This window comes from Diorhabda carinulata, chromosome 11, assembly GCF_026250575.1.
Source record: "Diorhabda carinulata isolate Delta chromosome 11, icDioCari1.1, whole genome shotgun sequence".
In the NCBI taxonomy this organism is placed as follows: domain Eukaryota; kingdom Metazoa; phylum Arthropoda; class Insecta; order Coleoptera; family Chrysomelidae; genus Diorhabda; species Diorhabda carinulata.
The window spans coordinates 8,547,108-8,559,266 of record NC_079470.1 but is presented as its reverse complement, the minus strand read 5'-3'; the positions used below and the strand labels follow the sequence as shown (position 1 = coordinate 8,559,266).

Here is a 12,159-nt window from a genome sequence, read left to right as displayed (position 1 = left end):
TTCCACTAGGGCTTCGCAACAGTTTTACAACGGTTTTGTCCGCTGAATGCGAACAACTATATCAGCTGGGGATGCCTTTCATCTATTTAAGGGTTCCTTGGAAACTATGACTAGTTTTACCCAATGACGAATCGTTTATTTGAACTTCTAAAAATCATAAATTCTCCTTATATGGTTAATTCATGAACAACTCCATTAAATTCGCAACTGAATAAAGATATATACCCATAGAAAAACTGCACAGATTTGAAATCAGAAGGTTTTGTAAGTTGTTTTTTTTTAATTTCCACTGAAAATGGAAAGAATTTTGATCTGAATGTTTGGAAAGTAATCTTGGTTAATTTTACTGTCGTTCAAAAATTGAGCCACATTCTATGATAAATTTATTAATATATTGGGCGAATGCGAACAGCTTTCGGGCTGATCGGTTTGAATTTGCATTTTTTTTTATCCGTCAGAGTAACTAATTTCCTCCCATGGTTATCTATGGTCAATTCTTTTAAACAACGTAAATGATCTATATCATAGTCCAAAAAAGCCCAGCCAAACTAACTAAATAATTGTTATAGTTCCATGTTAGTACAATCAAAGAAGAAGAAAGTAATCTGAACGGTTCATTACTTTATAACCTTAAATTTTGTGTTTACAAAATATCAGTTTGATAAACACTATACACATTTGTTAGAATATCAAGAATGGTAATATATGTGTAATAAAATGCTTCATTGATAATAATCTTTATTCTGTTTGTTTTAGTCCATTACAATGCACACTGATTTAGGAAACATTAAAATCGAACTATTTTGTGAATCGTGTCCGAAAGCCTGTGAAAACTTCCTAGCACTCTGTGCAAGTGATTATTACAACGGTTGTTTGTTCCATAGAAATATTAAAGGATTTATAGTACAAACGGGTGATCCTACAGGTACAGGCAAAGGGGGAAGTTCAATATGGGGTAAAAAATTTGAGGACGAATTCAAAGAGCAATTGAAAGTTAGTTCATACATTTCTATTAAATTTAATAATAATAACTAATTCTATTACAATCTACCTATAGCACGGAGCCAGAGGTACTGTATCTATGGCAAGTAATGGACCAAATACAAATGGAAGTCAGTTTTTTATTACATATGCAGCACAACCACATTTAGATCTTAAGTATACTATATTTGGAAAGTAAGTTGATGTATTATATTACTATTATTATATACATAATTTTATTTCAACTTCTTACTTAGATCTTTCTATGTTTTTCCGATGAATCATCTTGATTTCAGCTCTATTTTTATAGAAAAAGAGTTTTGGCCCATTTACGTCTTTATCAATATATATTTATATTTTTATCTGTTATTTTGAACTGATTTTCTATTAAAAGAGATCTAAAATTAAGATGATTCATAATGAAAAAATATATAGACATATTGTCTACCCCTTAGTAGATTGTTTTCAGCTATTTCTAATTAGCTAATAGTTTCACAAGGATATAAAATATTGAAGTATTAAATAAAAATTACTTTGAAATTCTATTTACTTTTAGTAGATCTAATATTTTCAGTTATATAATGAAGTTTTCAGGTATGTCTTGCCATCAATTTCTTCTGTGTTAAAAATTCTAGAATCTAGAACATTGTTTATTTCACTTGATGATTTAACACTTATAGACAATATTGTTTTTTAGTAAAATACCACTTTGTAAATTACTTAAATGTTTTACTTCTTAGACCTTCTTATGTTTCTGATGATAAATTCTTGATTTCAAATCTGTTTAGTTTTTCAAAAATTAATTTTCAATCAGAAGAGATAAAAAATCAAGACAATTTAATAACCAAATATCATTTTATAAGATATTTATTATTAATTTAATATTTTTAGGGTGATAGATGGATTCGAAACTTTGGATGAACTAGAAAAACTTCAGGTCAATCCAAAAAATTACAGACCTCTTAATGATGTAAGAATAAATGGTGTTACAATACATGCCAATCCTTTAGCAGGTTGAAATAAAGTATAATCTGAGTTTTTCTTTTCAAAATTCTCTATACTTCAATTAACCTTTCCACTGCTAGTATTATCTAATCCATAATTTTTTGAATTCTATTAAAATGCGTTTATGGATCTAGTTTAACTGATGGCAGCAGTGAAATGTTGAAAATCTTGCACCTGACTTTAGGGGCGAAGCACAAGTATGGAACATTTGCTTAGACATACTAAAGTGGAGCAAAGCACGCCAGTAGAACTTCACTGGGCTATAAGAGGATATCTCAGTGAAATGGTTAAACATCTGAAAAGTATGTATCTACAATTATCATATGTAGGTACAAAAAATCTCTCATTGGATTTGAAAAACAACTGAATAGCCTAAGAATATACGTGTTTTAGTTTTTGTTCTTCAAATATTGGATTCCTTATTGAACATGTATTCAATTTTTCAAAATTATGGTTTATCATTATGCCTTCAATGAATGTTTGGCAAGCAATTATTATATTTGTGGGTCAGCTTTGGATTATGAAAATAGTAGCATAAAACAAAAGACGTAATATTCACTCTGGAAACAAAATACTATATTTCAAGAAAGCAGTGAAAATTATCCTACTTTATATTAAACAGCCGACAAGGTAGTTGCACAGGTGAGCTTAAAACAAAAAAACTGTATCCAGATTCTGCGGAGGAAAACTTTCATATACTCTTGTAATAATCATATCAAATTGTCCATAAAATATTAAATATTGATAGTTGATACTTTGTTGATGACCCTCCAAATTCCAAAATCTTTCTTTTAGATATCTCTAATCCTAGTTTTTCAAACTTGTATAAAAACCATTCAATTTCTTATTTCTTAGACCTTTTGATATGTTTATGGTTTCTGACTGTTCTTTATTTTAGGTCTCTTCTATTTCAAAGATAAGTCGAAACGTCAATTTCTATCTATCTTTTAAAAATTATTAAAAAAAACTAATTTTGAAACAGAAGAGACCTAAAATCAAGAACATTCAGAAACAAAACCATTCAATTGAGATGAAGGATAATTGTGAGCATATATTCTTTGTTACTAAGCTGGAATTTAGTTTAGCAGTTCAGTCTCTGAAGACTATAACTTAGTAATCGAAACGCGCGTCAGAAAGTGTAATTGTGAGTGTTGTGTGTGTGTTCAGCATAAATTATTCATACTTATTAAATATAATGAGGTTGCGATTTGAAAAAAGTGGCTCCAGTTGCGAAGATGCAATATGTTTATCAATAATAACATGAGAATAGAACAGCATAGTGTGCATATGTTTCATGGTCAGCCTTTTTTGAACTGCTGCAACATGGTCCTCTAGACTGATGTCTCAAAGAACGAAGCTGGAGTTAAATGCTCAGTAACATCACTAAAAAAAAACACATCAGATCGTATAAAATCTCCTCTTTCTGTAGTGTTCACACAGGGGAACTAGGTACTTGCAATATTATAAGCGTGTAAACAAGAGCAACAGCATACAAATTCATACATAGCAATATACTCCTTATCTGCCATAAATTCCATAAAATATGCATACACCAGACATCCTTTTGCAGGCCAAGATATTCATGACGTAAATGAACTTTCGAGAAATCAAAATACTTTCATATCTTTTATATGGGTTACTGTTGGTATTATAGGTAACGAAAAAACCAATTGCCTCTCTCACCTCCATGACTAACCTCCAAATTTCTGGAGATGTAAAAGCATACATGAGAAATCTAAATCGTAGCACCTGGCAAAGTCATTGGAATCAAGTTATTTCGGTTCTACTTGACATTCTACCAACAATTACTAAATCCGTTAAGTTGGATTTATCCAGACGAAATATTGCTGTCATTCGCAGATTACGTATTGGCAACACTCGCCACACACCAAATTTCCAACAGTGCTTTAAACTTGTAGGCCAGGTACAAGCCCCGTTTTCCCGTAGAATTTTGATAATCAAGATCGATTTTTTTGAAAATTGGATGAAGGTAGTATTTATAATCTTCCTCAAAATCTACCCTGTGCTGAAGGGTGCTTTTACCCTGGGGGTGGAAGCCCCCCTTCTTGGAGATGAAAATTAATTTTATTAAAATAATTTCGTAGGTAGATAGTTTGATTAATTCTAAGCAACTCTTACTGTACAAAGTTTTTTTCTTAAGTTGGTAGTTTTAGAGTTATTAATGATTGAAGCTGCTAATTTTTATTAACTCAAAAAGTTTTCATTTTATCGGCAAAATTATTCAGAACAAAAATGTAGCTAATAATAAAAACTAAGAAATTCGTTTTTTAAGGACCTCTGTAAATTCAATAATAACTGAGTTATAGCTCGTTGAAGGATGGCTGATTTTTGGAGAACTCCGAAATTGAAAACCTTTAACCTCAAATAACTTGAAATTTATGAAATTTTTGGAAAAAACTTAGGAGATCTTTTTCAAAGCTCATAGAAAAATGTATAAAACGAGTACTGTCAAAAGTTTTTTGTCTAAGAGTTGACTGATTCATAACAAAAATAAGGTTTCTTCTTTTTATTTTTGAAAAAAATGTAATAATTATAACAGCCATTACCACCCTAATTGAAATTAATCGTAATTAACTTGCAATGAACTTTATGTATTATTGATATGATTCATGTGATTTGACCGGTTTTGAATGCTTATTTTAGAAAAAATTAATTGATTTAATTGAACATTAATTCCTTGAATAAATCAAAAACTATTCGTGTCATGAGAAAATTTTTCAAATATTAATTGTAAGATTTTTCTTGCCAAGAATTTTGAGCTTTTTTAATCTATGTATCATAAAAATTGGAGGAGATATATTAGTTCAAAGTTTGCATTTGCGTACCAAAGGTGGCGTATGCAACTCCTTTCGAAACAGGGAGTTGAAAAAAGATTTAATTGATATGATGTTGAAGTACTTGAATTCCACTACAAAATTCTTATTTAAAAAAGTCTCTGACTTGAAAATGGAGCGAGTTGTTGTCGAAAAACCAACTGTTTTTTTTTTCAAAATTTCGGGACACGAATTTTGGAGCATTGGAAAAAGAAAAACGTGGAGTGTACAATCGAGCAACATCTGGCACGAAAGAGAAGAGGAAAAAGATATTAGTGATGATGAAATGTAATTATTCAAAATTGTTTTTCATATTATTTTCCAAATAAAAAATTTTAACTGCAATTTTGAAATTTTTGTTCATTGAAGGTGGGTTTCATAAGGGTTGAAATATTTAAAAAGCAACACTTCTTAAAAATACTGACGAAATATTCTCAATTCCATATAAATATACATTTCAATAATTTCTTAATTATAAAAGAGTCATTGAGATTAGGAGGGGTTGCATGAATCCGATTGATCATAAACGTGTTTGATAATATCAATAGCTTTATTAATGATACGTTTAAACTTCATTTCACCTAAAACTTGTAATCAATCTGAGATCTTAAATTTTTCTGCAATAAGGGTTAGTTTACACCCCCCAAAATATAACAAGCCCGGTACGGCACAGGGATGATTTCGTAGAAGAGGGTAAGTAGAGCTTGAATTAAAATTTTTATGAAAATCGAGATTATAAAAAGATTCTTGAAAAAAGCTTTCAATATTACTACCCTCAGAGGATGGTCTTTGGAGGGGTTGCATGAGTTCAATTAATCATAAACTTGCTTGAGAATATCAACAGATCTACGAATAATTCATTTAAACTGTATTTCAATCAAATACATGATAAAATCGACACATACACGATAAAATGACATTTTTTATGATAAGCGGTAGTTTTCACCCGTAAAAAATAAAAATCACCCTTTGGCACAGGGTAGATTTTTAATAAGGGGGTAAGTAGAGCATTATTATTATCTAGATTTCACTTGAATTGAAGGAAATAAATACTCCTACAACAACTTCAATATTTTTATCCTAATATGATTACAACTAATAAATTTCCAATTTTTTTTTAATAATTCTCAAGATTTCATCTTTTGTGATATCATATCTAGCGCATATGCCAATTTGAGAAATATAAATTTGAAAGTTGATTATTTCTGAGGTAGCAATATGAATGATCTTCAAATGATTTAAATTACGCGCCATTCATAAAATAAAAATTTGTCAGTATTTTATGAAGGATGTCATATTAATAGTTCAAATTCAAACCCCCAGTCGACGGTAATAGACAATCGAATCGTGACGTCATGGCCGTCATATTATTACCTTCCAAACAAAGTTTGTAAGTTATTTAAAAAGTGTTTGATTAGTTCACTGTTGTATAAGATGGTAATATGTTTTGTGCCACAAGGTATTTTTTTACAAAATTTATCAAAGAAAATACATAAAAACTTTGTTTGGATAGTGATCCCTGACCTGCGCAGCAATGGCGGTTTGTGACGTCAATACTCCCGTAGTTTATTTGGTTAGAACAAATAACATTGTCACGATCCATCTTAATATCTGTGATTCTAACCTAGAACGAGATTATAACAGAAATTTACAAGAATCTTTTTTACTTTTGTTTCGCGCATTATAAATTAAGTTTTTGTGCTTATAAACCTTATTCAGTTGTATACCTAATAAGATGATGATTATTAAACATTTATCAATAATACAACTCCACTTCAATCTTCAATATCAGCTCTATGGAACATGATCATGTTAAAATCATGATCGGGTTGATAGATGCCAAAAGGTTGGTACGTATGAAGTAAGAAGTTGGTAATGGAAGATTTGGGAAAAAATTGAAACTATATCATTATAACAATACCAAATGGCTAAGTTTTGTTTTTTACAATACATATATTTAGTTACCTTTTTTGTTTTATCACTTTCACTCACGTTACTTAATTAACTATTTCATATTTCAACTTAAAATAATTATTTTATTTATTCATTCATACTTATGCGAATTCTATATGTGAATATTATCCGATGTTTGCCCAAGTAGAAAATGGAGTAACAAATTGAAAGCTAGACGAGACGACAAATAATCTGGAGAGATGAAATGAAAATGAGAAAAAGCCCCTTGGGCTAAAAATACAATCACACTTTCCCTGTCCAAGTCGTTGGACATATGGCGGGCCCCTAGGGTACTCCATAAAAATGTTTAGCTCTCTATACTATCTTTCCAAGTGATCGCGGCGTTGATTCAGCATGAAATACAACAATTCAAAAGCCAAGGGCGTCGTCTTAATTCAGTAATTTTTTTCTTTAAGTTGTTACAGAAATCGAATTATTAACGCATGGAGTTCATGTTTTATTATCTTAAATTATTCGCATACGAAAATTCTTACTTCTAAAAACGTTGATGATGATAAGTTGATTAAAGAATCGTGGGTCAAATAATATAATTAACATTTATGTTAAGTGAATAGTTTACCCAGAATCCGTGCTTCGTTTACATTTCAGTTTATCTGTGGGTTAATATAAGTTTAACTCTCAATTATTAAAATAAAATTTCGGTAGATTGATGTTTGCATGAAATAATTAAATTACAAATCATACGAAATAATACTTATTCAAACGACTATAAAGTCATTCAAATACAGGTCGTGGCTAACTAACCCACCTAGAAATATGTTCATGATATAATATATAATTTTTCAATATAAATTAGATGGTTTATTCTCCATTGGTTTTCCAAAGCTATCGAATTGCTATTACCCTGCAGCATTTATAAATGTAGTATAATTTGAACTGCCCCACTGACGTTCCTTGAAATTTTGAAATGGAATTTTCCTATGTAATTCTTCCTAATGAACAACTTTTTCAATAAAACACTAATTTTTTTCAATGCACATCAAGAATTTTTAGTATAGAGCAGATTATCAATAGATTGTGAAACTACAACAAATAATATAAAAGAAAAACTTTTATCTTCTCCGGGTTTAGTATAATGTCTTTGTGCTAGATCCTATTGTTAATTACTACTTATTGACTCGTTAATTAGTGGATTTTCTAATAGATTTTATCAGAAGTAATTGAGCATGTAGCATTTCAAGCCGAAATATTAAATGAAGTTAGTGTGATTTATATTAGAAAGTTTGTAACAGGCAAAGGTTCAGAATTGAATAAAGTGTGGTGAAACCTGAGATTACAAGGGGTTATATTTATCCTTTTCAGAGATTTTTAATGGTATCTAAATGATATTTTTTCAAAATCCATGGTAAATAGATACAAAAATGCATATCAATGCTTCTTTTTTTCACAGATAAATCAGAAATCTGATACCAAAATTATATTTTTAAAAGCCGCTTCCATCCCAAGTATGTGTTATGATTAATGACAATACAACTATTTTTATTTTACTACAAAAACTGATAAAAGTTCTGAGTCAAACACATTGTAGTTAAGATATGAAATTAAATTTCAATTCATTATTCTAATCTCCATTGATTTTGCCTTCATCTGTACTTTCATTGAACGGCAAAGGTTCAATTTCTTCACCATGACTAACACCACTGTTCATTTATGAGAATGACTTCTCTTCTTGGTAAAATATCGCTCGAGTTTATTGCCGCTCTTACTCTATTTTTTTGTATTGGTCAGAATTTCTTGTTTTGTTGGTTATTCTATCTGGGGGCACTGCAGTGTCACCGCAAAGTCAAGCAAAAATAGCGGCACGGCCGCTCAGTCCAGTTTTCTAGATACATCATTTGCATAAATAACTCTGTAATCCCATATGATACGATATTTAAAGAAATAAAATGAATGATTGAATGTTAATGGTTCTATTGGTATAGTGCAAAAAGAAAAGGTTGATCCGGAAAATGTACATTACATTTAATAAAGAACATGTTTACGAGCTTAGTCCGGCCAAAACTAAGTTTGAAATTATCAATAGAGCTTATGTCTATCGCGACCTGTTTCCTATAAATATAGCATGTGCTATAACTATACACAAAAGTCAGGGTCTAAGTCCCAATAATGCGGTGATGGATATCGCTTCTGCAGTATTCATATCCGGTCAAGTTTGCGTGACACTTGGCAAGTCTTGGCGGGTTACATCTAATTAATATCGACTTTGGAAGTGTTAAAGCGCAGGAATTCTCAATTTATGAACACAATTGACTAAGAAGCATTTACCGTCCAGACTTCAACATCAAAGCCTCCGAGGAAAACCCATAGAGACAGGGAGTGGGCTTTGAGAAAATCTGTAGTTAATGATCAAGAATTAGTAAAAGTGGGTTTTAACAGAATTCGTTATTGGTATTTAAAAAATAGAGAATACTGGTAAGGAAAAAAGGAGGTCTATCTACAAAAAGAAATGTGATGACATCAAAAACAAAATTGTGAAAACAACCAACTCAGTTCTTCTACCGTAAAAAGTTGTGAGATCCATGTAATACCAAGTCGGCTGATCTATTCAATCCCCAAGGGATCTTCTGTCTCAAGTTGTTAAGTAATTAGCTAATCTAAAAACATTTTATAGTCAACACATTAATATTAAAAATCTTGTATGTTTGAATAAAATAGATTGAATTGGCCATCGCATGAAACTACAATACCATAGAAAACAAAAAATGTAAAAAAAAACCAATTCTCGCAACTCAGTCAGCGCGAGTTTGAAGTCGCACTAAACCATCTTATTTACTATAATAATATGTATGAGATGTTGTTAGATTAGCTAATTAGTAATAACTTAAGACAGCAGGTCTCTTGAGATGCATTCAAGATAAAAATTGCGCACATAGGAAAGTAACAATAAAAACTTTATTATACCACTTTCATTCTCAATTAAACAGCTATTCTGTTTATAATTCTAATCTATGCTTATATTGATTCTATGACGATGATACATAGAGCTTCGCATTACCGTCCAAATATAATCCGTATTTCGACTCACCTGTATTCGATTGTTTGATTATTTAATATAATTCAATATACATCAAATCTTTGAACGCCCCTGATTTTTAAAGTTGATCGTTCTCAGTCTTCAGCGATGCGTGTTCTTTACTCTGATGTCCTGATATAGTTTTGAAGCGATCGGCTCCCTTTATTGAGTTGATATGTCTCCTTTATTGAGGCATTGCTAACAACGATCTTACTATCTTGACTGTAGTCCACAAAAGGACCATAATGAATCTTGTAAAATGGTTTATATACATCGCTTTACTAATGAGATACATATTTACGTTATACCGGATGGTCAGACGAACAAACGTTTATCGAAAAATGGAAGTAGAATTGAAAAAAGAGATTATTAGTTTTTTTTTACTTTTATAGAGGATTTGTTTCTGAAGGAATATATAGAAAAGATATGATTGAGGAAAGTCACTACCTTGAATATAGGTGTACATTGAATAATTATTGCGACCTTCTAGAGGTTAGTTATTTGGGTGAAATACATTAGCACTCAAAATTAATGCACTACTACCACTATATTTTGAAAAATATTTTTTATTTCATAATGTCGATCAAATGATTTTATGTTTTAATTACTACATTATCATTAAAGCTTAATTCTATTCTAGTTTTTATACGATTCAGTCGTTATTTAGACAATATCCCCAGGAAGCTCATTCAAAGTTGTAAGAGGGCTACGAAGTTCTTCAAAATGGCGGTGGATTATGTCACAAACATTTTTAAGTGGGTCGCTCTGACCCACTTAAAAATATTAGCTGGTTAATCCATAGATTCAATTTTGCACAATCTGAGCAACATGTTTTCTAGTATTATCATGCTGGAACAAAAAATTATCGCCAATGTAACGACCAAATGGTATAATCAAATCTTCTTGCAGGATCTCTCTTATGTATCTATCTTCTGTTAAGCAATAACTATGTCCTTACGAAACATAACTGACCCTTGACCAAATAATCTGGTGTTTTGGGAATTACATTGGGTATGTGGGTCTGAATGGTAGGGAAAAAATGTGCTTCCATCTGTCCCAAGAGCTCTTTCCCAATCTTAATCAGCCCAATCGATGTAAACTATAGCAATACCTAACCTTACTCTATAATATACTAAAGTCGCGCTTGGATGGGTTTCAGGTAGATGTTGGCAAACAGTAATTCGTCTGTAACAACTTCCTGTCTCGATCCTCTGTCTCAAAACAGAAACCCTTAAAAACGGTCTTTAACTTACATAATCTGCCTTGACTAGGATTTCTTAAGGGTTGACCAATCTCCTTATAAATTTCATTAGAAAAAGGATGTATGCGGTGAAGAAAAATGAATGTCCAATTTTTCATAAGCTTCATCCTTTCATAGGCAACCTGGAACAGGTACAAGGCTTTATTGTGTCAACAACATTAACAAAATCGTCACTTTAATGCCGTTCAAGTGCCACGATAGCTCCGCGAACTGCAAAGAGGGACTGCAGGAAAATAATCTGATCCCTAAAACACCTTGGGCGATTGGTTCAGAACTTTCTCCAGCTCATCGGCAAGCACGCCTACGTTTTGCATAGGATTATGTGAATTAGACGTTGGAAAAATGTGGATCTCTTCTGCTCTTAGATGAGACCAGAATATGCCTCCATGGTAGAGATAGGAGAAGGAAAATTTTCCAAAGACTCAGAGAGCGATTTGCAGATTGCTACTTTGAAGAGCGGAGTGCTTATGAAGGTGGTTCCTGCATGATCTGGGGAGCAATTTCTATGGTAGTCCGAACCGACCCTGTGCTCATTCGTAAAGGTGACCGAGTTTATAGAAGAGGTTTAACTGCTGATTGATATATTTAGGAGATTTTGGGAAATCATGTGGTACCTTACGTCGACTACATTGGAGACGAATTTACCTTTATGCATGACAATGCAAGTCCTCACACAGCCAGGATTTTTAAGAAATTGAGTGTTAAGTTTTAAATTGTCAATTGTCAACCAAGTATCCTATTGAAGTGAACGTGAATCAATAACAGAAGAATTGAATTATGTCCTTTAAGTGAACTGTCTCCTAATAGGAGATACTAATACTTCAAAGTAATACAAGTTAACATCCCTCGTTATTGTTTCATATTTCAACTGGATTCACAATTGAGTATGAATTTGTCCCTTACTTTAGGCTTGCACTGTTTAAAGTAGGAAGATAAATTTTTTCAGTGAATATTCACAACTTTTTAAAAATATTTCGTATAAAAATTGGAGACGTTCTGTCGGAAACTTAATACTTCATTCAAATAATACAATTTTGTAGTTTTGTATAACTTTCTATGGGATATACTTAAAATAATTTAACAGATTGGTT

At 31.4% G+C, this 12,159-nt stretch overlaps 2 protein-coding genes across 2 annotated transcripts in view; both read left to right on the top strand.

The window, feature by feature from the left end:
• LOC130899652 (troponin T) overlaps positions 1-12,159 on the top strand; it is a 239,364-nt gene that overhangs the window by 45,772 nt on the left and 181,433 nt on the right. The gene's annotated exons all lie outside the window — the stretch shown is intronic.
• On the top strand, positions 545-2,017 carry LOC130899656 (peptidyl-prolyl cis-trans isomerase-like 3). Its single transcript, XM_057809759.1, has 4 exons — positions 545-698; positions 757-993; positions 1,058-1,176; positions 1,873-2,017. Exons 1-4 carry the CDS (start codon positions 696-698, stop codon positions 1,997-1,999), a joined length of 486 nt encoding a protein of 161 aa, XP_057665742.1. The 5' UTR covers positions 545-695; the 3' UTR covers positions 2,000-2,017.